This window comes from Mastacembelus armatus, chromosome 15 (genome assembly GCF_900324485.2).
Source record: "Mastacembelus armatus chromosome 15, fMasArm1.2, whole genome shotgun sequence".
In the NCBI taxonomy this organism is placed as follows: Eukaryota; Metazoa; Chordata; class Actinopteri; order Synbranchiformes; family Mastacembelidae; genus Mastacembelus; species Mastacembelus armatus.
In genome coordinates, this window is record NC_046647.1 from 23,045,993 (window position 1) to 23,073,422 (window position 27,430).

At 43.0% G+C, this 27,430-nt stretch overlaps 2 protein-coding genes across 2 annotated transcripts; both read left to right on the forward strand.

The window, feature by feature from the left end:
* The first annotated feature begins 4,241 nt into the window (after window positions 1-4,241).
* On the forward strand, window positions 4,242-7,984 carry LOC113132083 (G-protein coupled receptor 4-like). The gene is made up of 4 exons (XM_026309904.1): window positions 4,242-4,334; window positions 5,183-5,366; window positions 6,945-7,108; window positions 7,205-7,984. Exons 2-4 carry the CDS (start codon window positions 5,268-5,270, stop codon window positions 7,734-7,736), a joined length of 795 nt encoding a protein of 264 aa, XP_026165689.1. The 5' UTR covers window positions 4,242-4,334; window positions 5,183-5,267; the 3' UTR covers window positions 7,737-7,984.
* A 7,416-nt stretch (window positions 7,985-15,400) lies between these two features.
* Window positions 15,401-16,430, forward strand: LOC113132034 (mas-related G-protein coupled receptor member X1-like). Its single transcript, XM_033325566.1, has 2 exons — window positions 15,401-15,534; window positions 15,685-16,430. The coding sequence occupies exons 1-2, from the start codon at window positions 15,428-15,430 to the stop codon at window positions 16,208-16,210; spliced, it is 633 nt and encodes a 210-aa protein (XP_033181457.1). The 5' UTR covers window positions 15,401-15,427; the 3' UTR covers window positions 16,211-16,430.
* Window positions 16,431-27,430: the final 11,000 nt, after the last annotated feature.

Genomic DNA, 27,430 nt, shown 5'->3' on the forward strand with positions numbered 1-27,430 from the left:
ACCTGTTTTGTGTTGTATCATATGTTGCTGGGATTGATTGTGTGTTTTTCACTTTGTCGTGTGCGTCATTATCAATAATGGTCTTTCCTGCTGAGTGTGTGTGTCGTTCTGATGTTCCATGCATATGTTGGTACCTGCCCACTTTTTCCCTCTTCATCAGATGAGATGTAGATAATCAGGAACCTGTGTGTCATCACACACAATATATTATGGTCTGTGTGGCTGCAGAGAACACAACACCACACTTTGTCGTCCTCAACGTTTCAAAGGTAAATTTTATATGACATTACTTTTTTATTCTAGTGTAGCTGCATTGGTTCTATTGCTCTGATAGTACAACTGATACAAATATTTAGAAATCAGTAAGTTTACATTTGCCATGTATTTCTAAGATAACAGAATTAAATGTGTAGTCTGTGGCACAAAGCTGGGGACCTGTGTACTATTCACCTGAGCTGGACAATCATTAAGTTTGATTTCATTTGTTTTCTGTTTTGTGTTAAATATAATTTTGATCCCTGGGAAATAAAAGTTCTGTTTCTAACTGTGTACGGAGAAAAGTATAAATAATAAAAACATGGTAAAAATAAAATATATGAAAAGTAAAATTTAGAAAAAGCTAAAGGTGAAATTGTATGTTCCTATTTAGAGATATAATATGTGATGTTTATAAAAAGAGAAATACAAGCAATGATGCAAAGGAAGATACAAATTCATTCAAAGTGAGTGAACAATAGAACAATAGAATTACAGTCATACTGTGGTTAAACTGGACACATTTTTCTTTTTTTAATTACATTTAGTTTTGATGTATGAATATATGAAAAAAACTGTTAAATATAAGTTTTAATGGATTCTTCCACCATTACTGTAATTGCTTTTTTCATGATGATCATGTTTTAGTGTGAGGTTGATGTAGTATTAATAATTTGAAAATTATTATTTTAAATTTCATATTTAAAGCTGCATTGGTTCTAATATGAATCTATCTAAAGTAAATACATTTAAAAATTCATATAATTTTAACTTTTTTCTGTAAATATTTTTGTCCAATTTCTAACAAGAATACCAGAAATAACTGTGTAGACTGTCACAAATCTGGGGACCAGTATAGCTGCTATTGACCTCAGCTGTCAAATCAGGTTCTTTGGATTTTCTCTTTCCTGTTAAAGAAAATGTTGTTGTGTATCAAATAATGAGGATCTGGTTGTGTAACAAAGAAACAACTTTCTATAGAAGCATATAAAACAGTCACATCAAAAAATGCAAACAAACATGCAAATGAAGATGGAAAGTGATGAGCAATGACAGCAGCTATGGACAGTAGATGCAGATTAAATCAAATAAAGACGGGGCTTTAAAGGACGATGTTCTTTGGAAATATCAGAAATGATCCGATTTTTACAACTGATACAAAATGTTTTCAATGATATTAAACCAATTTCCTGTCACATTTGCAGTTATTTGTTGTATATTAGAAAGAGAAGCACCTTCATTGATATGACCACAATATATTTCTTGTTATAGGTTACCTCCTATCCCACCACAGATCTCACTGAAGAATGGGGGATTTCAACAACACCACAGTTTATCAGAACAGCTACAGTTACATGGATATAGATAATATTCTGTTTTATATTGAATGTACCATCATCGGCATCGGTCTTCCTCTGACCCTGTTGGCCATCTCTGCTCTGATTTCTCTGGTACCAACATCACAGCTGACACTTGTGTGTTTCTGTCTGTGTGTGAAGGACATTTAGGATCTTTGCAGAGGTGAAGCAGGTATCAGGGCTGGGAGAACTGGATGTTTCTAATGAGACTGACTATAATTCTGGGCTAAACCTCCATGTAAATACACAATTAAAAGAGATTTTTATTAAAATACACAGATTATTCATATGCTCAGTTCCCTGTACCTGCCCACCTCATGTGTTTCCTTATATCTGTACCCAAACCTGACAGGATTTATTCATCTTAAATGCAACAATAATAAAATGTCATAGTGTGTTAGACTCACCATACGTTTGCCTGATTATCTAAATCTCTGGTGATGCAAAGGGCTTGTGTTTTACAAATGATTGTAAAACCTGAACAGCTGCCATTTTTATTTTTATCCATGTTCTCCTGCAGGTACGTGATGACCACGTTGCTCCCATCTTTGTCATCAACCTTCTCATCTCTGACCTCATTCAGATCTTTTACATGATCATGTTACTTGCAAAACCTGATTTATTTATAAGCGTGGATATTCTTTACCGGTCTACTCTGATGTCCAGCATTGGCTTCATGATGTGTGTCGCCCTGGAAAGGTGAATATCTGTCTTTTCCAGATGTCTTTGTACCTTCATGTGTCTGACAGCTTCTGTTTCATCAGCACATTTTTCTGAAATATGCTGAGAGTCAGAAATGTCCTGTATGATGATGTCCAGACTGATGGATGTGTTTATCTTGTGTTTCAGGTGTTTGATCATCTACCGGCCCCTGTGGTATCGTATCAACAGGAGTGTTAAAGTCTCTGTGTTGATTTGTGTCATAGTCTGGTTGTTTCCTGCATTCCCATTAATATTACATCTTATTTTCCGAACGACCATCATCGTAGTCACCTTTTTCCTCCTTCCCCTCCCTGTGTTCGTCTTCTCCCTGGTTGGAACCCTCAAATCTCTGTCTGCTTCCATCTCAGTCTCCTCTGAGGAGAAACGACGAATTGTTGGAGCTGTGGTTTTGGTGTTCCTCATATACGTGATGCTCTTCCTGCCCTTTATCATTCACTTCATGCCAAACACAGATTATCCTTTTCTCTCTCTTGTCTCTTTCATCTTTATGAGGTTGAGTCCTATTGCAGACTTGGTCCTGTATTTTTTCATGGGCAAAGGGGCCACAGACAAGCTGAGAGCTTTGCTGTGTTGTTGCAGGAAGGAAACCCAACGACCAAAGCAGCAGGTCCTGACTGTGAGTGGTGACAGAACAGGGACAGTCAGCTCCATGTGAGCAGAGAAGCAGGAGAGACAGAAAAGTGTAAGAATATTTGAACCCACTATGTTATTCAACAGCTCACTTCCTCTTTCTTTGTGTTCCATATTTGATTTGAAATATTCACTCATGTAATCAATAGTTTTTATAGAAAATGCATCTCATGTCCTTTGGGTTTTCTAGTTTTGCCGACACATTGTAGCTGCTTTTTCTTTATTAATATTCACTCTGTCATATTCATTATTGGATTGTTTGTATGTGGAAGTCAAATAAAGTGAAACTACTTTATATTTTATATTCTTCATTGGTTCCTGATGTTTAATTCATGTTTTGAACCTGGTGGTTTTGTCAGTTATGAAGTGAATAAACCCAGTTTTCCCTCCATCCTGTGTCTTTGTGCTGTCTGCGTCTGGGTCCACAGCTGATTATCACACACAGGTTGTGACAGTGCAGTTTTTGTGTAACACCTGTGAGGTTGTCCAACAGCACTGAACAGCCGTCATCATGCAGAGACACTGGGCCGTGGCTTTTTATAGCCCCTGTACAATAATGTTCTCACACGTATCTGAACCATCATCACTGTGATATCTGTCATCATCATCATCATCATCACACATAAGAAAGACGATCATCGATCACTGTGTAACGCTCATATTGAAAAGGACCCAGCAGAGTCCAAACTACAGCGACTTCTAAGTCATGGATACATTTTGAAACCAGCTGTGATGAAGCATCAGTCTGTTCTTTGTGGCTTCTCTGTTGATGCTGTTCTAGCTCACAGGGGCTAACTTACTAAATCTGACTTCCAGTAAAATGAATCATGACGAAAATCAACGTTTGACAAGTGACATAAAAAAATTGTTTAATGTTGAAACATTGAACAGAAAAGTAACATCAGGAAACGTTTGTGTTATTGGAAAAAATGTCACAAGTTCAATAAAAATCGGAAACGACCATAAAATCCTGTAAGACTGAAAATAAGAATGAAGACGTTTCACAGTAATGAGCTGAGTGATGATACATTTTTAACTTGTTTAACACAGACTAGTTTCATTACTAGATTTTATATCATTAAAATTATGTTTCATAATTATTTTCTGTTTTTAATATTGAAATATTTGCTGTTTTATAGTATGTTGCATTTAAATATGTTTTTCACTTTATCAATAATGGTCTTTCCTGCTGAGTGTGTGTGTCGTTCTGATGTTCCATGCATATGTTGGTACCTGCCCACTTTTTCCCTCTTCATCAGATGAGATGTAGATAATCAGGAACCTGTGTGTCATCACACACAATATATTATGGTCTGTGTGGCTGCAGAGAACACAACACCACACTTTGTCGTCCTCAACGTTTCAAAGGTAAATTTTATATGACATTACTTTTTTATTCTAGTGTAGCTGCATTGGTTCTATTGCTCTGATAGTACAACTGATACAAATATTTAGAAATCAGTAAGTTTACATTTGCCATGTATTTCTAAGATAACAGAATTAAATGTGTAGTCTGTGGCACAAAGCTGGGGACCTGTGTACTATTCACCTGAGCTGGACAATCATTAAGTTTGATTTCATTTGTTTTCTGTTTTGTGTTAAATATAATTTTGATCCCTGGGAAATAAAAGTTCTGTTTCTAACTGTGTACGGAGAAAAGTATAAATAATAAAAACACGGTAAAAATAAAATATATGAAAAGTAAAATTTAGAAAAAGCTAAAGGTGAAATTGTATGTTCCTATTTAGAGATATAATATGTGATGTTTATAAAAAGAGAAATTCAAACAATGATGCAAATGAAGATGCAAACAGATTCAAAATGAGGTCGGCTGTGAACAATAGAAGTACAGTCATACTGTGGTTAAATACTCGTGTTGTTTTTGATCAGAATGTTCTTATAATCTATGTAGTCGGACAATAAAAACAAATGCAGTCTGATCCATCAGCCTCCATTAAACTGTGTGAACCTGCAGATTGAAATGTTTATTCAGAAATTAGAGCCATAAATAAATGGCATTCATTCATAAAACACTGTGATTAAAGCTGTTGCTGCTCACACAGCCACAGTGTTGGCACAGAGACTTATATACTAAATGTCTTTAATAAGAAGAAGACAGTCATTTACAGCACATTGTGTTTTCAGTTCTTTTGTCATATTACTACTGAAATGAAAAGCACCATAATTCATTTTATCATAATAATTTGTTGCTATAGGTTACCTCCTATCCCAAACTACAGATCTCACTGAAGACCAGGAAAGTTCAACATCACCGTGTTTCAGGAAAGAAATAACAGTGAAATGAAGCCAGACCTTAATCCAATAAACATCATTGTTTTGGTGATCAACAGCCTCGGCCTTATTTTGACAGTACCGGCCATCTGTGGACTGTTCACTGTGGTACGTACGTCCCAGCTGACACTTCTGTGTTTCTGTCTGTGTGTGAAGGACATTTAGGGTCTTTGAAAGTGTCAGGTGTGATGTGTGACAAAAGAGTGTCAGCAAGAATGAAAGGAAAGGTGGACAAGACAGTGGTGAGACCAGCAATGTGGTCTGGTTTAGAGACAGTGGCACTGAGACAAAGACAGGAGGCAGAGCTGGAGGTAGCAGAGCTGAAGATGTTGAGGTTCTCTCTGGGAGTGACGAGGATGGATAGGATCAGGAATGAGGACATCAGAGGGACAGCTCATGTTAGATGGTTTGGAGAAGAAGCCAGGGAAGCCAGATTGAGATGGTTTGGACATGTTCAGAGGAGGGACAGTGAATACATTGGTAAAAGGATGCTGAGGTTAGAGCTGCCAGGAAGGAGGCCTAGAGGAAGACCAAAGAGGAGGTTCTTGGATGTAGTGAAGGAGGACATGAGGATAGTTGGTGTGGGTGAGGAGGATACAGAGGATAGGGTTAAATGGAGGCAGATGATTGGCTGTGGAGACCCCTGAAGGGAGCAGGCCAAAGGAGAAGAAGAAGAAGAAGAAGCAGAGCTGAAGCAGGTATCAGGGCTAGGAGAACTGGATGTTTCTAATGAGATTGTCAGTCAACTTTGATTAATATGTATTTGAAAAGGAAAGAAAACAGGGGCCTCTCAAAGTGGGAAACAAAGTCGAGGTAAGGGATTGGTTTTGTCAGGACTTCTGCCCTGGTCCTGTCGTCTTCCTCCAGTCTCCTTCAATCCACCGGATGTTATTGGACTTTCTCAGATCCACCTGCACATCTGTCATCCACGTCTCATTTTCCTTGCCAGATCATCATCATAGACCAGGCCAGTCTCTCCAGTCACTTCTTAGATTATCATGTTGACTCTGGTTCTTGCCATTTCCCTGTTACTGGATTGGGTTGGTTCAGATAACCTGGAACCATCCCTTAGTTATACTGCTATAGGCCTAGACTGTCTAAAGACTCTCCATCAGTGCACTGAGTTCCCCTCCCTTTCCTTCCCCTCTCCTCCCCCCTCACATGTATATTTCACCATTGAATGTCACTAACCTTGTGCTCTCTCTCTCTCTCTCCCCTAGTTTGTGCTCTCTCCCTCTCTCTCTCTCTGTTCTCTCTCTCTGTACCTTCTGCAGGTGTCCCTGGTCCTGGAGCTGTATATTGCTGATGTGCAGTTACTGGTCCCACCAACCTGCAGTGTCTATTTGTTGTTTATTGTTGCTGTTCTTTTCTCTCTCTTCTATCCACTCACCCCAACCGGTCGAGGCAGATGGCCGCCAAAACTAAGAGTCTGGACTGCTGGAGGTTTTTGCTTCCGTTAAAGGGAGTTTTTCCTCTCCACTGTCACCAAGTGCTGCTCATAAGGGATTTGTTGGGATTTTAGTTTTAGTTTTTGTAAAATGCCTTGAGTTGATTGTATTGTGATTTGGCGCTATACAAATAAAACTGAATTGAATTGAATTGAATTGAATGGAATTGAATTAGTGTCCACACTTGTTCATCATGTTGACAGCTGCTTTTTTAATTTTTACCCATGTTCCCCTGCAGGTGCGAAATGATCACGTCGTTCCGATCTACGTCATCAACCTCCTCATCTCTGACCTCATCCAGATGTGCTGTATGATCATGAGAGTTAAAGGCTTCTCCTTTTATTTTTACACCCTTGATGTGATGGCCCGTGCTGGCTTCATGATGTGTGTGGCCCTGGAAAGGTGAATATCTGTCTCTCCAGGATGTGAATACTGTTTCATCAGGAATGTGCTGTATGATGATGCCCACACTATTTATGTATTTGTGTTTTATTTCAGGTATTTGGTCATCGCCTGGCCACATTGGTACCAATTCAAACGAAGTGTCACAGTGTCTGTGCTGATTTCTCTCATAGTCTGGCTGTGTCCTTTTGTCACTTACTTAATTCAATATTTTTTATTTGGCATGTCCATCATCTGCACCACCATTTTCCTCCTTCCCTTCCCTGTGCTCGTCTTCTCCCTGGTTGGAACCCTCAAATCTCTGTCTGCTGCCATCTCAGTCTCCTCTGAGGAGAAACGCCAAATAGTGGGAGCTGTGGTTTTGGTCCTGTGTAGTTACATGCTGCTGTCTGTGCCCGTCATCATTTTCTACCACTTTTTTGGAGGCAATCCTGCCCTTTCTCGTGTCTTTACAATTTCCAGCTCGTTCAGTCCCCTCCTAGACTTGGCCCTGTATGTTTTCATGGGCAAAGGGGCCACAGACAAGCTGAGAGCTTTGCTGTGTTGTTGCAGGAAGGAAACCCAACGACCAAAGCAGCAGGTCCTGACTGTGAGTGGTGACAGAACAGGGACAGTCAGCTCCATGTGAGCAGAGAAGCAGGAGAGACAGAAAAGTGTAAGAATATTTGAACCCACTATGTTATTCAACAGCTCACTTCCTCTTTCTTTGTGTTCCATATTTGATTTGAAATATTCACTCATGTAATCAATAGTTTTTATAGAAAATGCATCTCATGTCCTTTGGGTTTTCTAGTTTTGCCGACACATTGTAGCTGCTTTTTCTTTATTAATATTCACTCTGTCATATTCATTATTGGATTGTTTGTATGTGGAAGTCAGATAAAGTGAAACTACTTCATACTTTATATTCTTCATTGGTTCCTGATGTTTAATTCATGTTTTGAACCTGGTGGTTTTGTCAGTTATGAAGTGAATAAACCCAGTTTTCCCTCCATCCTGTGTCTTTGTGCTGTCTGCGTCTGGGTCCACAGCTGATTATCACACACAGGTTGTGACAGTGCAGTTTTTGTGTAACACCTGTGAAGTTGTCCAACAGCACTGAACAGCCGTCATCATGCAGAGACACTGGGCCGTGGCTTTTTATAGCCCCTGTACAATAATGTTCTCACACGTATCTGAACCATCATCACTGTGATATCTGTCATCGTCATCATCATCACACATAAGAAAGACGATCATCGATCACTGTGTAACGCTCATATTGAAAAGGACCCAGCAGAGTCCAAACTACAGCGACTTCTAAGTCATGGATACATTTTGAAACCAGCTGTGATGAAGCATCAGTCTGTTCTTTGTGGCTTCTCTGTTGATGCTGTTCTAGCTCACAGGAGCTACTGACTAAATCTGACTTCATCAACTAAAATGCGACTTCAGGACTGGGAGAACTGGATGTTTAGGTTACTCATCACCGACCTCCCGTTTCTGAATCCTGTAAAAATGAAGGACACTAGGAAAGTGCTCCTAGCTAAGTCTCTTTCTACTTCCCTGTTTTTGACCAGGACTACTGTTTTTTGTGTAACGGATATCTTGTGGAGAAGTTCCTTTTTGTATTCAGGCCCGACTAGATTCGGCTTGATCTTGTTTTTGACTTAAGAATGTTTTGAGATCCCTATCATGGGAGTTTTTGATTTTCTAATGCCTGTTGTTGATCCACACCAATAAGACAAACCCGACTCATCAACACCATATACTGGTCATTGCCATTAATTTACAGTTTGTACCAATAAATGACTCTTCATTCTAATTCTGAGTTCTGTGTGGGTGATGTGTGCTCCTGACCATCTCCTGGTTCATGACAGTTGTATTGGGAAAAAAAGGTCACAAATCCAATAAAAACAGAAAATGGTGTAACCCATTAGGTTATTTCATCAATACACCCCAGGCTTATTTGTCTTTCTAGGCTGCAATTTGTTTTGAAAAGCATTTCGCTGGTTGGTTTTAATATGCCTAGCTAACTACAGGTAAACTATTTACTACTGTCCGTGAATGTAACACAGTTTGATTGAAGTGTAGCGTTTGCACGAGGCGAACCGGTTTATCCTCGACCTCCTATTGGTCAATTTAGAGGCACGTTAAGATTCTCGTAATGTGATTGGCTGAGGCCGGGACTACTGCACGGAGACGTCAGGCTGCTGAGGCTCGGTCGCTCCGTCAGTTATGGATTTATTCTTACATAACACGCAGTACTTTCCATACTGGACTGGGACGACCCATAAACTGGACTCTCTGAGCCTTTGAACACCCAGAGTTTTCCCTCTTTTCCGGCTTTTCGCTGTGAAGAGCGAGACTTAGGACCCGACGTGGAGGTTCGGTGGATGCTAACGTTACGCTAATCGCCGGGTCGCTGCCCTCGGACATGTAGCTTTATTCCCTCTTCTGTTTTCCTCCAGTGTGGACGAAAGGACTTTGAGTTAAATGACGGGGACCAGGTAAAACCAGGTGCGTCGTTGGACAGTTCACAGATTCCGCTGGAACAGTTTGAGAAGCCGCTTTGCCGCCATGGAGGACCGCTTGGCCCTGGAGTCCTGGGTGAGTAACCCCGTAGCGGTCTGTCACCATCACACGTGACCCAACGCGCTCCAGCAGTCGTCAGCCATTTTTATTGAGAAGATGTCAACAATGAATATGACATTAGAAATGACCGAGAAAGAATTGACTAAACAAAAACAATAATAGGACATCAATAAGGAGAGTCCGTATATAGTGACAGATTCATTTTATTTTATAGAGACTGGGTGGATAAGGGAGTGTGGGCTGTAATCCATTAAAGGACGCCAAAGGCACAATATTGGAATATAAAGATTTTAAAAACAAATTTAACTTGCGTTGTAATTACAAAAAATATACTGTAGTAATTAACTCCATTCCTGCAGCTGTGATAAATTTGATAAAAGCACGTGTTCTATATTCTTCTGTAATTCCTGCCCTTCTTGCTGTGTTTATAGGAAACTATTGCTTTTAGATATAACCTCATTTTATGAGCACCTGAATGTTTTCCCCTCCTGTCAGAAGAAAAGTCCCAAGGCAGCTTCATTTCATTTACATATTTGGATACCTCCTCAAGGATTTCTTTTCCTGTGATTATGCCATGCATTGATTTTAATCCCAAAAGTTCCTCTGTAAGGCACAGACTCTAGTCCACTCCACGGATGAAGATTTACAGCTGGGCAGTATCAGATGTGTTGCTGCTCTCATCCACATCAAGAGAGTATGCGATAAAATCTTTTCCCTTTTCCATCAGCTGTTTGTATAGATTGGTGGCGAGCTCACATGAATGCTCAGCCACGGTGTTTCTGCTCAGGCTCACGTTTAAAAATGTTTGCTTTTTATCTGGGCGCACAATGTCACAAACTTTGACCATGCACTTTTTGACAAACTCTCCCTCATTAAAGGGTCGGGCAGATTTTGCAATCTCTGGTACCACAGTAAAACTAGCCTTCACAGCAGCCTCACTTTGTGATTTTGCTTTTGTGAACATAGTCTGCCGTGAAACCAGACTTTTTTTCATCTCCTCTACCTTCTGGAGCTTGTGCTTTACGTCCAGGTCCTTGTAACTTGTCGTGGTGTTTCGTTTCGTAGTGTCTTTTTAGGTTGTATTCTTTTGTTACAGCCATGGTGGCTCCGCACACACGACAAACAGGTTTGTCCTTTACATTTGTGAATATATAATCTGCCCCCCACCTGTCTTAAAAGCTCCAGTTTTTCATCTTTCGTTTGGCCATTTTTGGGGAGGGGTAGATTAAGTTTGTCTGAGGTGACTGGTAGCATGGATGCTAATGATTGCCAACAGAAAAGGAGGGGGTGTTTGGCGGTCTCGACTGATGCACTAACGCACTAACATTCTGGGATTTGTAGTATTCGAGGATGTATACGCTATATACTGGTGGGCCAGCTCTAATACACATTTCATATGATCTCGCGGGCCAAATATAATTACACCCGCAGGCCTGAGTTTGACACCTGTGGTCTACAGAATATTTCAGCGATTACTCTAGTATATACAGTGGGTACGGAAAGTATTCAGACCCCATTTTTCACTCTTTGTGTCATTGCAGCCATTTGCCAAAATCAAAAGAGTTCATTTTATTTCTCATTAATGTACACTCAGCACCCCATCTTGACAGAAAAAAACAGAAATGTAGAAAGTTTTGCAAATTTATTAAAAAAGAAAAACTGAAATATCACATGGTCATAAGTATTCAGACCCTGTGCTCAGTATTGAGTAGAAGCACCTTTTGAGCTAGTACAGCCATGAGTCTTCTTGGGAATGATGCAACAAGTTTTTCACACCTGGATTTGGGGATCCTCTGCCATTCTTCCTTGCAGATCCTCTCCAGTTCTGTCAGGTTGGATGGTGAACGTTGGTGGACAGCCATTTTCAGGTCTCTGCAGAGAAGCTCAAGTGGGTTTAGGTCAGGGCTCTGGCTGGGCCAGTCAAGAACGGTCACAGAGTTGTTGCGAAGCCACTCCTTTATTTTAGCTGTGTGCTTAGGGTCATTGTCCTGGTGAAAGGTGAACGTTTGGCTCAGTCTGAGGTCCTGAGCACTCTGGAAAAGGTTTTCTTCCAGGATATCTCTGTACTTGGCCACATTCATCTTTCCTTCAGTTGCAACCAGTCGTCCTGTCCCTGCAGCTGAAAAACACCCCCACAACATGATGCTCCCACCACCATGTTTCACTGTAGGGATTGTATTGGGCAGGTGATGAGCAGTGCCTGGTTTTCTCCACACATACCGCTTAGAATTAACGCCAAAAAGTTCAATCTTGGTCTCATCAGACCAGAGAATCTTATTTCTCATAGTCTGGGAGTCCTTCATGTGTTTTTTGGCAAACTCTATGCGGGCTTTCATGTGTCTTGCACTGAGGAGAGGCTTTTGTCGGGCCACTCTGCCATAAAGCCCCGACTGGTGGAGGGCTGCAGTGATAGTTGACTTTGTGGAACTTTCTCCCATCTCCCTAGTGCATCTCTGGAGCTCAGCCACAGTGATCTTTGGGTTCTTCTTTACCTCTCTCACCAAGGCTCTTCTCCCACGATTGCTCAGTTTGGCTGGACGGCCAGGTCTAGGAAGAGTTCTGGTCATCCCAAACTTTTTCCATTTGAGGATTATGGAGGCCACTGTGCTCTTAGGAACCTTGAGTGCTGCAGAAATTCTTTTGTAACCTTGGCCAGATCTGTGCCTTGCCACAATTCTGTCTCTGAGCTCCTTGGGCAGTTCCTTCGACCTCATGATTCTCATTTGCTCTGACATGCACTGTGAGCTGTAAGGTCTTATATAGACAGGTGTGTCCCTTTCCTAATCAAGTCCAATCAGTTTAATTAAACACAGCTGGACTCCAATGAAGGAGCAGAACCATCTCAAGGAGGATCAGAAGAAATGGACAGCATGTGAGTTAAATATGAGTGTCCCTGCACAGGGTCTGAATACTTATGACCATGTGATATTTCAGTTTTTTAATACATTTGCAAAACTTTCTACATTTCTGTTTTTTTCTGTCAAGATGGGGTGCTGAGTGTACATTAATGAGAAATAAAATGAACTTTTTTGATTTTGGCAAATGGCTGCAATGACACAAAGAGTGAAAAATTTAAAGGGGTCTGAATACTTTCCGTACCCACTGTATATACTCAAGTAATATATATATTACTTGAGTATATATAATACCATTGTGTAATGCATGATAGACACAACAGGTTACCTTGAAATGTTTTTACCTTGTGTCGGCTCTGCTGGGTGAGCCACCTGTTTGTTTCACAACTGGATGCGTTCAGATATTGCAGCATTGACAAAGTGCTGTTGTGGTACACCAGTTTCACTTTACAATACACACATTGTACAGTGTTCTCATTGTTTTTAAATTTGAAATGATCCCAAACTTTGGGCATTTTCTGCCTGTTATAGACGGTTTCGCTCTCTGCCATAGCGCCAAGTTTTGATAGTGAAATGCGTTGTGCAACATGATTATGGTCCATGTACAACAATGATCCCTTGGTGGAGCAGGTCCGATAACACAAGTCATAGTATTCAAATGAATCTTCAAGTCAAAGAATTTCCTCGATTTCCTCGTCAGTTTCATAGAATGCGTATCTTTCACTTTGTCGTGTGCGTCATTATCAATAATGGTCTTTCCTGCTGAGTGTGTGTGTCGTTCTGATGTTCCATGCATATGTTGGTACCTGCCCACTTTTTCCCTCTTCATCAGATGAGATGTAGATAATCAGGAACCTGTGTGTCATCACACACAATATATTATGGTCTGTGTGGCTGCAGAGAACACAACACCACACTTTGTCGTCCTCAACGTTTCAAAGGTAAATTTTATATGACATTACTTTTTTATTCTAGTGTAGCTGCATTGGTTCTATTGCTCTGATAGTACAACTGATACAAATATTTAGAAATCAGTAAGTTTACATTTGCCATGTATTTCTAAGATAACAGAATTAAATGTGTAGTCTGTGGCACAAAGCTGGGGACCTGTGTACTATTCACCTGAGCTGGACAATCATTAAGTTTGATTTCATTTGTTTTCTATTTTGTGTTAAATATAATTTTGATCCCTGGGAAATTAAAGTTCTGTTTCTAACTGTGTACGGAGAAAAGTATAAATAATAAAAACATGGTAAAAATAAAATATATGAGAAGTAAAACTTAGAAAAAGCTAAAGGTGAAATTGTATGTTCCTATTTAGAGATATAATATGTGATGTTTATAAAAAGAGAAATTCAAACAATGATGCAAATGAAGATGCAAATTCATTCAAAGTGAGTGAACAATAGAATAATAGAATTACAGTCATACTGTGGTTAAACTGGACACATTTTTCTTTTTTTAATTACATTTAGTTTTGATGTAGGAAACATGAATATATGAAAAAAACTGTTAAATATTAGTTTTAATGGATTCTTCCACCATTACTGTAATTGCTTATTTCATGATGATCATGTTTTAGTGTGAGGTTGATGTAGTATTAATAATTTGAAAATTATTATTTTAAATTTCATATTTAAAGCTGCATTGGTTCTAATATGAATCTATCTAAAGTAAATACATTTAAAAATTAATATGATTTTAACTTTTTTCTGTAAATATTTTTGTCCAATTTCTAACAAGAATACCAGAAATAACTGTGTAGACTGTCACAAATCTGGGGACCAGTATAGCTGCTATTGACCTCAGCTGTCAAATCAGGTTCTTTGGATTTTCTCTTTCCTGTTAAAGAAAATGTTGTTGTGTATAAAATAATGAGGATCTGGTTGTGTAACAAAGAAACAACTTTCTATAGAAGCATATAAAACAGTCACATCAAAAAATGCAAACAAACATGCAAATGAAGATGGAAAGTGATGAGCAATGACAGCAGCTATGGACAGTAGATGCAGATTAAATCAAATAAAGACGGGGCTTTAAAGGACGATGTTCTTTGGAAATATCAGAAATGATCCGATTTTTACAACTGATACAAAATGTTTTCAATGATATTAAACCAATTTCCTGTCACATTTCCAGTTATTTGTTGTATATTAGAAAGAGAAGCACCTTCATTGATATGACCACAATATATTTCTTGTTATAGGTTACCTCCTATCCCACCACAGATCTCACTGAAGAATGGGGGATTTCAACAACACCACCGTTTATCACAACAACAGCTACAGTGAAACTGATTCAAGAAATATGATTCTCTTTTACGTGCATTGTACCGTCATCGGCCTCGGTCTTCCTCTGACCCTGCTGGCCATCTCTGCTCTGATTTCTCTGGTACCAACATCACAGCTGACACTTGTGTGTTTCTGTCTGTGTGTGAAGGACATTTAGGATCTTTGCAGAGGTGAAGCAGGTATCAGGGCTGGGAGAACTGGATGTTTCTAATGAGACTGACTATAATTCTGGGCTAAACCTCCATGTAAATACACAATTAAAAGAGATTTTTATTAAAATACACAGATTATTCATATGCTCAGTTCCCTGTACCTGCCCACCTCATGTGTTTCCTTATATCTGTACCCAAACCTGACAGGATTTATTCATCTTAAATGCAACAATAATAAAATGTCATAGTGTGTTAGACTCACCATACGTTTGCCTGATTATCTAAATCTCTGGTGATGCAAAGGGCTTGTGTTTTACAAATGATTGTAAAACCTGAACAGCTGCCATTTTTATTTTTATCCATGTTCTCCTGCAGGTACGTGATGACCACGTTGCTCCCATCTTTGTTATAAACCTTCTCATCTCTGACCTCCTTCAGATCTGCTACATGATCATATCAGTTGCAAGCCCGAAGCAGGTGATGCAATTGCAAATTGTTTACTGGACTTCTCTGATGGCCAGCATTGGCTTCATGATGTGTGTCGCCCTGGAAAGGTGAATATCTGTCTTTTCCAGATGTCTTTGTACCTTCATGTGTCTGACAGCTTCTGTTTCATCAGCACATTTTTCTGAAATATGCTGAGAGTCAGAAATGTCCTGTATGATGATGTCCAGACTGATGGATGTGTTTATCTTGTGTTTCAGGTGTTGTCTCATCACCTGGCCCCTGTGGTATCGCATCAACAGGAGTGTTAAAGTCTCTGTGTTGATTTGTGTCATAGTCTGGTTGTTTCCTTTGGTCCCTTTCACATTTGTTAAGTGGACTTCCTTTAGCACATTTTCCACCTTTTTCCTCCTTCCCTTCCCTGTGTTCGTCTTCTCCCTGGTTGGAACCCTCAAATCTCTGTCTGCTTCCATCTCAGTCTCCTCTGAGGAGAAACGACGAATAGTGGGAGCTGTGGTTTTGGTGTTCCTCATATACGTGATGCTGTTCCTGCCCTTTATCATTTACTTATTGCCAAACACATATTATCCTTCTCTCTATCTTGTCTCTTTCACCTTTATCAGGCTGAGTCCTATTGCAGACTTGGTCCTGTATGTTTTCATGGGCAAAGGGGCCACAGACAAGCTGAGAGCTTTGCTGTGTTGTTGCAGGAAGGAAACCCAACGACCAAAGCAGCAGGTCCTGACTGTGAGTGGTGACAGAACAGGGACAGTCAGCTCCATGTGAGCAGAGAAGCAGGAGAGACAGAAAAGTGTAAGAATATTTGAACCCACTATGTTATTCAACAGCTCAGTTCCTCTTTCTTTGTGTTCCATATTTGATTTGAAATATTCACTCATGTAATCAATAGTTTTTATAGAAAATGCATCTCATGTCCTTTGGGTTTTCTAGTTTTGCCGACACATTGTAGCTGCTTTTTCTTTATTAATATTCACTCTGTCATATTCATTATTGGATTGTTTGTATGTGGAAGTCAAATAAAGTGAAACTACTTTATATTTAGTTTCATGTGTGTTTTTAATCTGGTGTCAGTTCACAGTGAACATGTGTCAAAGTCTGGATGATCCCTCCTGTGGAAGCCCACATTAAAGCTGAGTGATGATTGTAGGCATGTTGGGTTGGAAAACTGGGCCGTTTGCTCAGAGACACTTTGGTGGCCAGTGATTTTCATGTTCCTGCATTTTCATCTTGTGTTTCATATGAGACACGTTTCTGTTTTCTACCAGATCAACAATACACAATTACACAGACAGAGAATTGATCAGACTCATTCTTTTCATCGATTTATAAATCCTCACATACGCCTGTTTCTCTGTGGAACTGGGTCCATGACATTTATAAATCCTCACATTTATCATCTTTAAAACATCTGCTGTGATGAAGAACATAAAACAATATAACATGTAGTTTGTATAGTTGATATAATAATGATCTATGGAGTCACGTCTTTTTAAATTAGGCTGTTTAACAAATTATTGATTCATTAATATGTTTTCCATCTTTCATATTGTGAATTTCATAATGTTGTTTAAAGGCATTTTTATTGACCTGTTTTGTGTTGTATCATATGTTGCTGGGATTGTTTGTGTGTTTTTCGCTTTGTCGTGTGCGTCATTATCAATAATGGTCTTTCCTGCTGAGTGTGTGTGTCGTTCTGATGTTCCATGCATATGTTGGTACCTGCCCACTTTTTCCCTCTTCATCAGATGAGATGTAGATAATCAGGAACCTGTGTGTCATCACACACAATATATTATGGTCTGTGTGGCTGCAGAGAACACAACACCACACTTTGTCGTCCTCAACGCTTAAAAGGTAAATTTTATATGACATTACTTTTTTATTCTAGTGTAGCTGCATTGGTTCTATTGCTCTGATAGTACAACTGATACAAATATTTAGAAATCAGTAAGTTTACATTTGCCATGTATTTCTAAGATAACAGAATTAAATGTGTAGTCTGTGGCACAAAGCTGGGGACCTGTGTACTATTCACCTGAGCTGGACAATCATTAAGTTTGATTTCATTTGTTTTCTATTTTGTGTTAAATATAATTTTGATCCCTGGGAAATAAAAGTTCTGGTTCTAACTGTGTACGGAGAAAAGTATAAATAATAAAAACATGGTAAAAATAAAATATATGAAAAGTAAAACTTAGAAAAAGCTAAAGGTGAAATTGTATGTTCCTATTTAGAGATATAATATGTGATGTTTATAAAAAGAGAAATTCAAACAATGATGCAAATGAAGATGCAAACAGATTCAAAATGAGGTCGGCTGTGAACAATAGAAGTACAGTCATACTGTGGTTAAATACTCGTGTTGTTTTTGATCAGAATGTTCTTATAATCTATGTAGTCGGACAATAAAAACAAATGCAGTCTGATCCATCAGCCTCCATTAAACTGTGTGAACCTGCAGATTGAAATGTTTATTCAGAAATTAGAGCCATAAATAAATGGCATTCATTCATAAAACACTGTGATTAAAGCTGTTGCTGCTCACACAGCCACAGTGTTGGCACAGAGACTTATATACTAAATGTCTTTACTAAGAAGAAGACAGTCATTTACATTGTGTTTTCAGTTCTTTTGTCATATTACTACTGAAATGAAAAGCACCATAATTCATTTTATCATAATAATTTGTTGCTATAGGTTACCTCCTATCCCAAACTACAGATCTCACTGAAGACCAGGAAAGTTCAACATCACCGTGTTTCAGGAAAGAAATAACAGTGAAATGAAGCCAGACCTTAATCCAATAATCATCATTGTTTTGGTGATCAACAGCCTCGGCCTTATTTTGACAGTGCCGGCCATCTGTGGACTGTTCACTGTGGTACGTACGTCCCAGCTGACACTTCTGTGTTTCTGTTCTTGGACTTTCTCAGATCCACCTGTCCAGTTTTCCAGTTATCAGATGCTGTGTGTCCTTTTTTAATTGTGATCCATGTTCTCCTGCAGGTGCGAAATGATCATGTTGTTCCGATCTACGTCATCAACCTCCTTATTGCTGACCTCATCCATATCTGCTACATGATCGTGTTAGAGGTAGACCCTGAGAAGTTTCTTAATAGCATCGCCCCTGTGGTTTTTATACTTGATGTGATCGCCCGTGCTGGCTTCATGATGTGTGTGGCCCTGGAAAGGTGAATATCTGTCTCTCCAGGATGTGAATACTGTTTCATCAGGAATGTGCTGTATGATGATGCCCACACTATTTATGTGTTTGTGTTTTATTTCAGGTATTTGGTCATCGCCTGGCCACATTGGTACCAATTCAAACGAAGTGTCACAGTGTCTGTGCTGATTTCTCTCATAGTCTGGCTGTATCCTTTTATCCCTGTCATAGTTGTCATGTTTGTACAACACCTAAGCATCGTCTTCACCACCTTTTTCCTCCTCCCCTTCCCTGTGATTGTCTTCTCCCTGGTTGGAACCCTCAAATCTCTGTCTGCTGCCATCTCAGTCTCCTCTGAGGAGAAACGACGAATAGTGGGAGCTGTGGTTTTGGTCCTGTGTAATAACATGCTGCTGTCTGTGTTTGCAATATATATTTTTATTGTATTAGACTATTTTGTCAGTTTAAATCGTGCTCTGTCTGATTTCTTTACAATTTGCAGCTCGTTCAGTCCCCTACTAGACTTGGTCCTGTATGTTTTCATGGGCAAAGGGGCCACAGACAAGCTGAGAGCTTTGCTGTGTTGTTGCAGGAAGGAAACCCAACGACCAAAGCAGCAGGTCCTGACTGTGAGTGGTGACAGAACAGGGACAGTCAGCTCCATGTGAGCAGAGAAGCAGGAGAGACAGAAAAGTGTAAGAATATTTGAACCCACTATGTTATTCAACAGCTCAGTTCCTCTTTCTTTGTGTTCCATATTTGATTTGAAATATTCACTCATGTAATCAATAGTTTTTATAGAAAATGCATCTCATGTCCTTTGGGTTTTCTAGTTTTGTCGACACATTGTAGCTGCTTTTTCTTTATTAATATTCATTCTGTCATATTCATTATTGGATTGTTTGTATGTGGAAGTCAGATAAAGTGAAACTACTTTATATTTTATATTCTTCATTGGTTCCTGATGTTTAATTCATGTTTTGAACCTGGTGGTTTTGTCAGTTATGAAGTGAATAAACCCAGTTTTCCCTCCATCCTGTGTCTTTGTGCTGTCTGCGTCTGGGTCCACAGCTGATTATCACACACAGGTTGTGACAGTGCAGTTTTTGTGTAACACCTGTGAGGTTGTCCAACAGCACTGAACAGCCGTCATCATGCAGAGACACTGGGCCGTGGCTTTTTATAGCCCCTGTACAATAATGTTCTCACACGTATCTGAACCATCATCACTGTGATATCTGTCATCGTCATCATCATCATCATCATCACACATAAGAAAGACGATCATCGATCACTGTGTAACGCTCATATTGAAAAGGACCCAGCAGAGTCCAAACTACAGCGACTTCTAAGTCATGGATACATTTTGAAACCAGCTGTGATGAAGCATCAGTCTGTTCTTTGTGGCTTCTCTGTTGATGTTCTAGCTCACAGGAGCTACTGACTAAATCTGACTTCCAGTAAAATGAATCATGACGAAAATCAACGTTTGACAAGTGACATAAAAAAATTGTTTAATGTTGAAACATTGAACAGAAAAGTAACATCAGGAAACGTTTGTGTTATTGGAAAAAATGTCACAAGTTCAATAAAAATCGGAAACGACCATAAAATCCTGTAAGACTGAAAATAAGAATGAAGATGTTTCACAGTAATGAGCTGAGTGATGATACATTTTTAACTTGTTTAACACAGACTAGTTTCATTACTAGATTTTATATCATTGAAATTATGTTTCATAATTATTTTCTGTTTTTAATATTGAAATATTTGCTGTTTTATAGTATGTTGCAGTTAAATATGTTTTTCACTTTATCAATAATGGTCTTTCCTGCTGAGTGTGTGTGTCGTTCTGATGTTCCATGCATATGTTGGTACCTGCCCACTTTTTCCCTCTTCATCAGATGAGATGTAGATAATCAGGAACCTGTGTGTCATCACACACAATATATTATGGTCTGTGTGGCTGCAGAGAACACAACACCACACTTTGTCGTCCTCACCGTTTCAAAGGTAAATTTTATATGACATTACTTTTTTATTCTAGTGTAGCTGCATTGGTTCTATTGCTCTGATAGTACAACTGATACAAATATTTAGAAATCAGTAAGTTTACATTTGCCATGTATTTCTAAGATAACAGAATTAAATGTGTAGTCTGTGGCACAAAGCTGGGGACCTGTGTACTATTCACCTGAGCTGGACAATCATTAAGTTCTATTTCATCCTTTCTGACCGCCAGAGGGCGGTGCTGTAAGCACTGAATGTTCCCTTCGCGCATGCGCAGTTCGAGTATTTATACCAACAAAGTCACGTGTGACCCTGGATGACCCCCGGAGGTGATATATTCCGGCGTCATCCAAGGCTTTTTTCCTCTTTTCTTCTCGCGTGCGGTTCGCATGGTGGCCGATTGCTTTGCAAGCGGCACATTCCTTACCAGTTGCTGGGAGCCCCGTGACTCGAGTGGTTGGAGAAGCGGATTCGCCCTCCAGGGGCTGCGACTGTGGATTCGGGATTTTCCCGTTGTTACATTACCCGGGAGGTAATAATTGTACGCTCTTTCGCTGTGGGTGCACCGCAGCAGCAAAAGTTGTTTTCTGTTTGGAGTGCCGAATTTGTTGGTGACGGTGGCGTTTGCGCTCCCCTCTCCCATTGTTTCTTTTTCTCTCGGCATCGGACGCATTGTGCGTCCGCCTCGGTGAAAACGCCGTGGTTGTTTTTCGTTGGTGTTATCGCAGTGCTGGTGGTGACGGTAGCGTTCCCCCTCCCCTCTCCCACTGACTGTCGGCTGCATGGTTTGATTGCTCCGCCGCCATAGCGGTGTTTCATTTGCCAATATCACGGACATTTACTTGTGTTTTCCGCTGCGGCTAAACCGCCGCAGTTGTTTTTCTTTAACGACGCTACGCCTGTAGCCTCTGCTGGTGACGGCAGCGTTCGCGCTCCCCTCTCCCATTCTTCCTTTTGCTGCATCGTTTCTCCACTGGTCGGGACGATGTAGCTAGTTTCCTAATTATATAATAATATAAAAAAAAAAACAAAAAACAAAAGACACGGACTTCTACTGGTGACAGCAGCGTTCGCGCTCCCCTCTCCCATTTTTTCCTTTTGCTGCATCGTTTCTCCACTGGTCGGGACGATGTAGCTAGTTTCCTAATTATATAATAATATAACAAAAAAAAAAAAAACACAAAGGAAACGGGCCTCTACTGGTGACAGCAGCGTTCGCGCTCCCCGCTCCCACATCGGCTTTGCCACATCATTTCTCTCCTGCAGGTGAGTTGTGGTACCTGCTCTTTCTGTGAAAACAACAAGAAAAGGACGGCAGTGCACCCGCCTTCAGCCTCTATTGGTGACGGCAGCGTTCGCGCTCCCCGCTCCCACATTGGCTTTTGCTGTATCATTTCTCCCCTGCGGGTGAGTTGTTGTACCTGCCTTCTCTGTGAAAACAACAAGGAAAGGAGGGAAGTGCACTCACCTCAGCCGCCATTGGTGACGGCAGCGTTCGCGCTCCCCACTCCCAATTGGGTTACTGCATCGTCTCTACCTTGCGGGTGGGACGCTGTGTCAGGTTTTTCTTTGAAATAATAAAAAAAAAAAAAAAAAAGAGGGAGACATACAGTCAGCACTCTCAGCCGCTACTGGTGACGGCAGCGTTCGCGCTCCCCGCTCCCAGTTTCTGGCACTTGGATTACTCCCCTGGGCGGCAGTTGCAGCATCAGGAGCGTATCAGCCATTTGGTACTGGGGCAGACAGCAAAGCCTCAGCATGGAGGGAGCTCACTGCTGTGTGAACTGTGGTGACAGGCTTCAACCGGACGATGGGCACGACCTCTGCCCGGCCTGCCTCGGCCCGGATCACCTGAGGGAAGGGTTGTCGGACAACCCATGCATGAACTGCAGCTACCTGCCTCGGGCACAGAGGGTAGCCAGGTTGGCACTGCTGACACCGAGGGATGAGGGTGACCTCCCCCCCTCAGGACGAGTGGCGCTAGGGCCCCCTCGGCGGTCAAGGCGCCTGGCTGAGCCCGCAGTGACAACGGCCCCCCCTAGGAAGAGGACAAGGGTCGGACGGGGGCTTTCCTCGAGAGTTGACAGGCTGTCAGCTGAATTAGCGGAGATGAGATCTGCGTTCTTGACTCAACACGCAGACCCTCCAGCAGCGGCGGCAGTGCCACCCTCTCCGCCTGGGCCCAGTTGGGCCCCGGAGGAAGATGTCCTTTCATTGGCCGCCTCAGCTTCCCAGTTTACGGATGATGCTGAGGAAGGGCCCTCTCAGGCTTCAGGCCCGAGTTCGGTATCCTCTGGTCACAGCTCGGCGAGTACCACAGGGGACACTTCAATGCAAGACCTCATGCGCATGGCGCTGGGGTGCTTGAATATAGAGAGCCCACAGCAGGTGGACCCGAACCCCCAGAGTGCCTTCTTCAGGCGTGGGCGGCCTCCTACGGCCTTTGTTGTTCCCCCTTCCAGAGAATATCTGGAGGAGCTACATACCTGCTGGCGGGACCCAAGAGCCAGGTCTCGGCTTTCAGCAGATGGTCGAGTCCTAGCATCCATGCACAACGCAGCGGAGGCTGGCTTGGCACACATGCCAGCGGTAGAGCCAGCGGTGGCCTCCCTCATTGTGACACCTGAGGAGGCCCTGCGCCCCACTGTCCGGTGCCCGCGGCCCCAATGCCGGGTCACGGACGACCTGGTGACAAGGGCCTATGATGCTGGTGCGCGTGCTGGCCGCATGGGAAACTCACTGGCGCACCTGATGTTTGCCTTATCGGCTTCCTTGCCGGACACCACAGATGCGGCTTCCGCTGCGGCATTCAGCGATGCGGCATTGCAGACTTTTGCCCTTTTAACCCGTGAGCTGGGTAGGATGATGTCGTTTCTTGTCCAGACTCGGCGTCAGATATGGCTGGCACAGTCAGCTCTGACTGAGCAGTGTCGCAATGTCCTCCGTAGTGTCCCTGTGGAACCGGGACACTTGTTTGGGTCAGCCGCATCGGCAGCGCTGGAGCGCACCATTCAGGCTCGGGAGACCAGACAGCAGTTGTTGAGCCTCAGTAGACCCATGGCGCCCCCACCCACATTCAGAGTTCGGACAGCAGCTCCGAGGACCCGGCTGCCGCGTAGGAACCCCCATGCGACTGGTCCTTACCAGCATCAGCGGGCGCTGAGGGTGGGCAGGGGCTTTCGGGAGCAAGCCCGTCCTGAGCCAGAACAGCCTTGGGCCCAGCGTCCTCCCCGTCGCCCCCCCTTGCAAGCCCGGGGGGTCAGGCTGTTACCATACCTGGACGATTGGCTGGTCTGCGCCAAATCCCAGGCTCAGGCCACTCGGGACACGGCTCATCTGTTGTCCCACGTGGCCAGGTTAGGCTTCCGGGTCAATCCGGACAAGAGCTGTCTGATCCCCTCTCAGTCGGTAACCTTCATCGGGATGTCCTTGGACACAGTCTCCATGAGGGCTCGCCCAACCCCGACACGGGTGGGCGACATTCTTCGCCTGCTCCGCCACGTCAGGTGGGGCAGGTCGCTGCCCTACATCATGTTTCTCCGTCTTCTGGGCAAGCTAACCTCTGTCTCGCAGGTTGTTCATCTGGGCCTGCTGTACATACGCCCCCTTCAGAGATGGCTGAACGGCTTCCACCTGGATGCAGAGCGCCACAGGCGTCAGAGGCTCCGGGTATCAGGGCGGTGCCTTCGTGCCCTGGCTCCTTGGCGGCGCAGGGCCTACATGTCCAGGGGGGTCCCCATGGGCATTGTAGTGTCGCAGAGAGAAGTTGTCTCTACGGACGCTTGCCCCACAGGATGGGGAGCAGTGTGGCAACACAGGACGGCACAGGGGCAGTGGCCTGTCAGGGAACGCACCGACCACATCAATGTGTTGGAACTGCGAGCGGTGCATCGAGCCCTCGAGCACTTTTTGCCAGGTCTAAGGGGAAAACACGTGCTTATTCGGTCGGACAATACCTCGACCGTCTATCACGTCAATCATCAAGGGGGGACCAGGTCGGCGCAGCTTCCGAAGGCATCCTGGGACCTTTTGGTGTGGGCCGCACCACGCCTGGCCAGCCTGCGGGCAATATACCTACCAGGAGAGAGGAACCAGCTCGCAGACTACCTCTCTCGGCAGGTGCTCCCTCCAGGGGAGTGGCGGCTCCACCCGGAGGTGGTACACAACATCTGGGACCTCTACGGCAGGGCGGAGGTGGATCTGTTTGCCTCGCAGGAGTCGACGCACTGTCCCCTCTGGTTTTCCTTGATGGAGCCGACAGGCCCCCTGGGCCAGGATGCTCTAGCCCATCCCTGGCCCCGGGGTCTTTTGTATGCCTTCCCGCCGCTATCCCTTGTGGTTCCAACACTCCACAGGGTTCTTCGGGAGGGTCACAGACTGTTATTGGTGGCCCCCTTCTGGCCAGCACGGCCATGGTTCCCACTGCTGTGCGAGCTCTGTCGCGGCAGGCCATGGTGCCTTCCGCACAGGGCAGACCTTCTGTCCCAGCTGGGAGGGAGGATCTGGCACCCCAATCCTTGACGTCTCCAGCTGTGGGTTTGGCCGCTGCAGGGTCCGAACTGCAGCGGACAGTTCTCTCGGACCCTGTCTGGCAGACCATCCTGAACGCGAGGGCACTGTCCACTCGCCAGCAGTATGAGAACAGGTGGAAGCTGTTCGCACAGTGGTGTGTTGAGCGTGCGGAGGATCCGGTATCTTGCCCAGTGGTCACGATCCTGGATTTCCTTCAATCCCTCCTGGAGAGGGGCCGTTCCCCCTCTACCCTGAAAGTTTATGTGGCTGCGATATCATGTCACCATGTTTGGGTGGGCCACAATACGGTGGGACGTCACACACTGGTATCTCTTTTTCTGAAGGGCGCTCGGCGCTTGTGCCCTCCAACACGCCCACGTGCACCGGCATGGGACCTGCCGCTGGTACTGGAGGCCATGTGCAGGCCTCCTTTCGAGCCGTTGCTACAGGCGGAACTGAAGTGGGTATCTTGTAAAACTGCGTTTTTGCTGGCCATTACCTCTGCAAAACGCATCAGCGAGCTGCATGCCCTGTCTGTCAGTGACACATGCCTGAGATGGAGTCCAGACGGGTCTGGCGTTACGCTGTGGCCAAACACAGCCTTCCTTCCAAAGGTGCTGTCTGGTTCGCACCGCAATCAACCCATACAGCTTGCGCGGTTTGACCCCCCACCGGACAGGTGGGGACAGGCTGAGATTACTGTGCCCGGTACGCGCACTGCGGGCATACATGGCAGCTACAGCAGCGATACGAACAGCTGACCAGCTGTTCCTGTGCTATGGGGGACCTGAGAGGGGTCGCGCTCTCTCTAAGCAGCGCCTCTCCCACTGGATTGTCGAGGTCATCTCGCATGCCTACACGGCAGACAATCGCACCCTGCCGCAGAGCGTGACAGCTCACTCCACTAGAGGTGTCGCAACATCATGGGCGGCCTTGAGAGGAGTACCCTTGGCCGATATATGTGCTGCGGCTTCATGGACATCACCCAACACATTTTCCAGATTCTATAGGCTGAATGTTGTCACTCCTCAGCCGCTGGATGTGGTCCTCCGGACGGAGGCCTGGGGGCCCTCTCCGTGAGAGGGATGCTCAGGATTCTTCGTGACTTCGCTGGTATAAGTCATTCAGTGCTTACAGCACCGCCCTCTGGCGGTCAGAAAGGATGAAATAGAACGAAAGTTACGCATGTAACTACGGTTCTATGAATCCTGAATGACCGCCAGAGCTCTCTTGTCCCTCAGAATCCTCGCGTTCCCGCGAGAAGAATCTGTAGGAAAAGAGCCTTGGATGACGCCGGAATATATCACCTCCGGGGGTCATCCAGGGTCACACGTGACTTTGTTGGTATAAATACTCGAACTGCGCATGCGCGAAGGGAACATTCAGTGCTTACAGCACCGCCCTCTGGCGGTCATTCAGGATTCATAGAACCGTAGTTACATGCGTAACTTTCGTTTGATTTCATTTGTTTTCTATTTTGTGTTAAATATAATTTTGATCCCTGGGAAATTAAAGTTCTGTTTCTAACTGTGTACGGAGAAAAGTATAAATAATAAAAACATGGTAAATATAAAATATATGAAAAGTAAAATTTAGAAAAAGCTAAAGGTGAAATTGTATGTTCCTATTTAGAGATATAATATGTGATGTTTATAAAAAGAGAAATTCAAATGATGATGCAAATGAAGATGCAAACAGATTCAAAATGAGGTCGGCTGTGAACAATAGAAGTACAGTCATACTGTGGTTAAATACTCGTGTTGTTTTTGATCAGAATGTTCTTATAATCTATGTAGTCGGACAATAAAAACAAATGCAGTCTGATCCATCAGCCTCCATTAAACTGTGTGAACCTGCAGATTGAAATGTTTATTCAGAAATTAGAGCCATAAATAAATGGCATTCATTCATAAAACACTGTGATTAAAGCTGTTGCTGCTCACACAGCCACAGTGTTGGCACAGAGACTTATATACTAAATGTCTTTAATAAGAAGAAGACACATTGTGTTTTCAGTTCTTTTGTCATATTACTACTGAAATGAAAAGCACCATAATTCATTTTATCATAATAATTTGTTGCTATAGGTTACCTCCTATCCCAAACTACAGATCTCACTGAAGACCAGGAAAGTTCAACATCACCGTGTTTCAGGAAAGAAATAACAGTGAAATGGAGCCAGACCTTGATCCAATAATCATCACTATTTGGTGATCAACAGCCTCGGCCTTATTTTGACAGTACTGGCCATCTGTGGACTGTTCACTGTGGTACGTACGTCCCAGCTGACACTTCTGTGT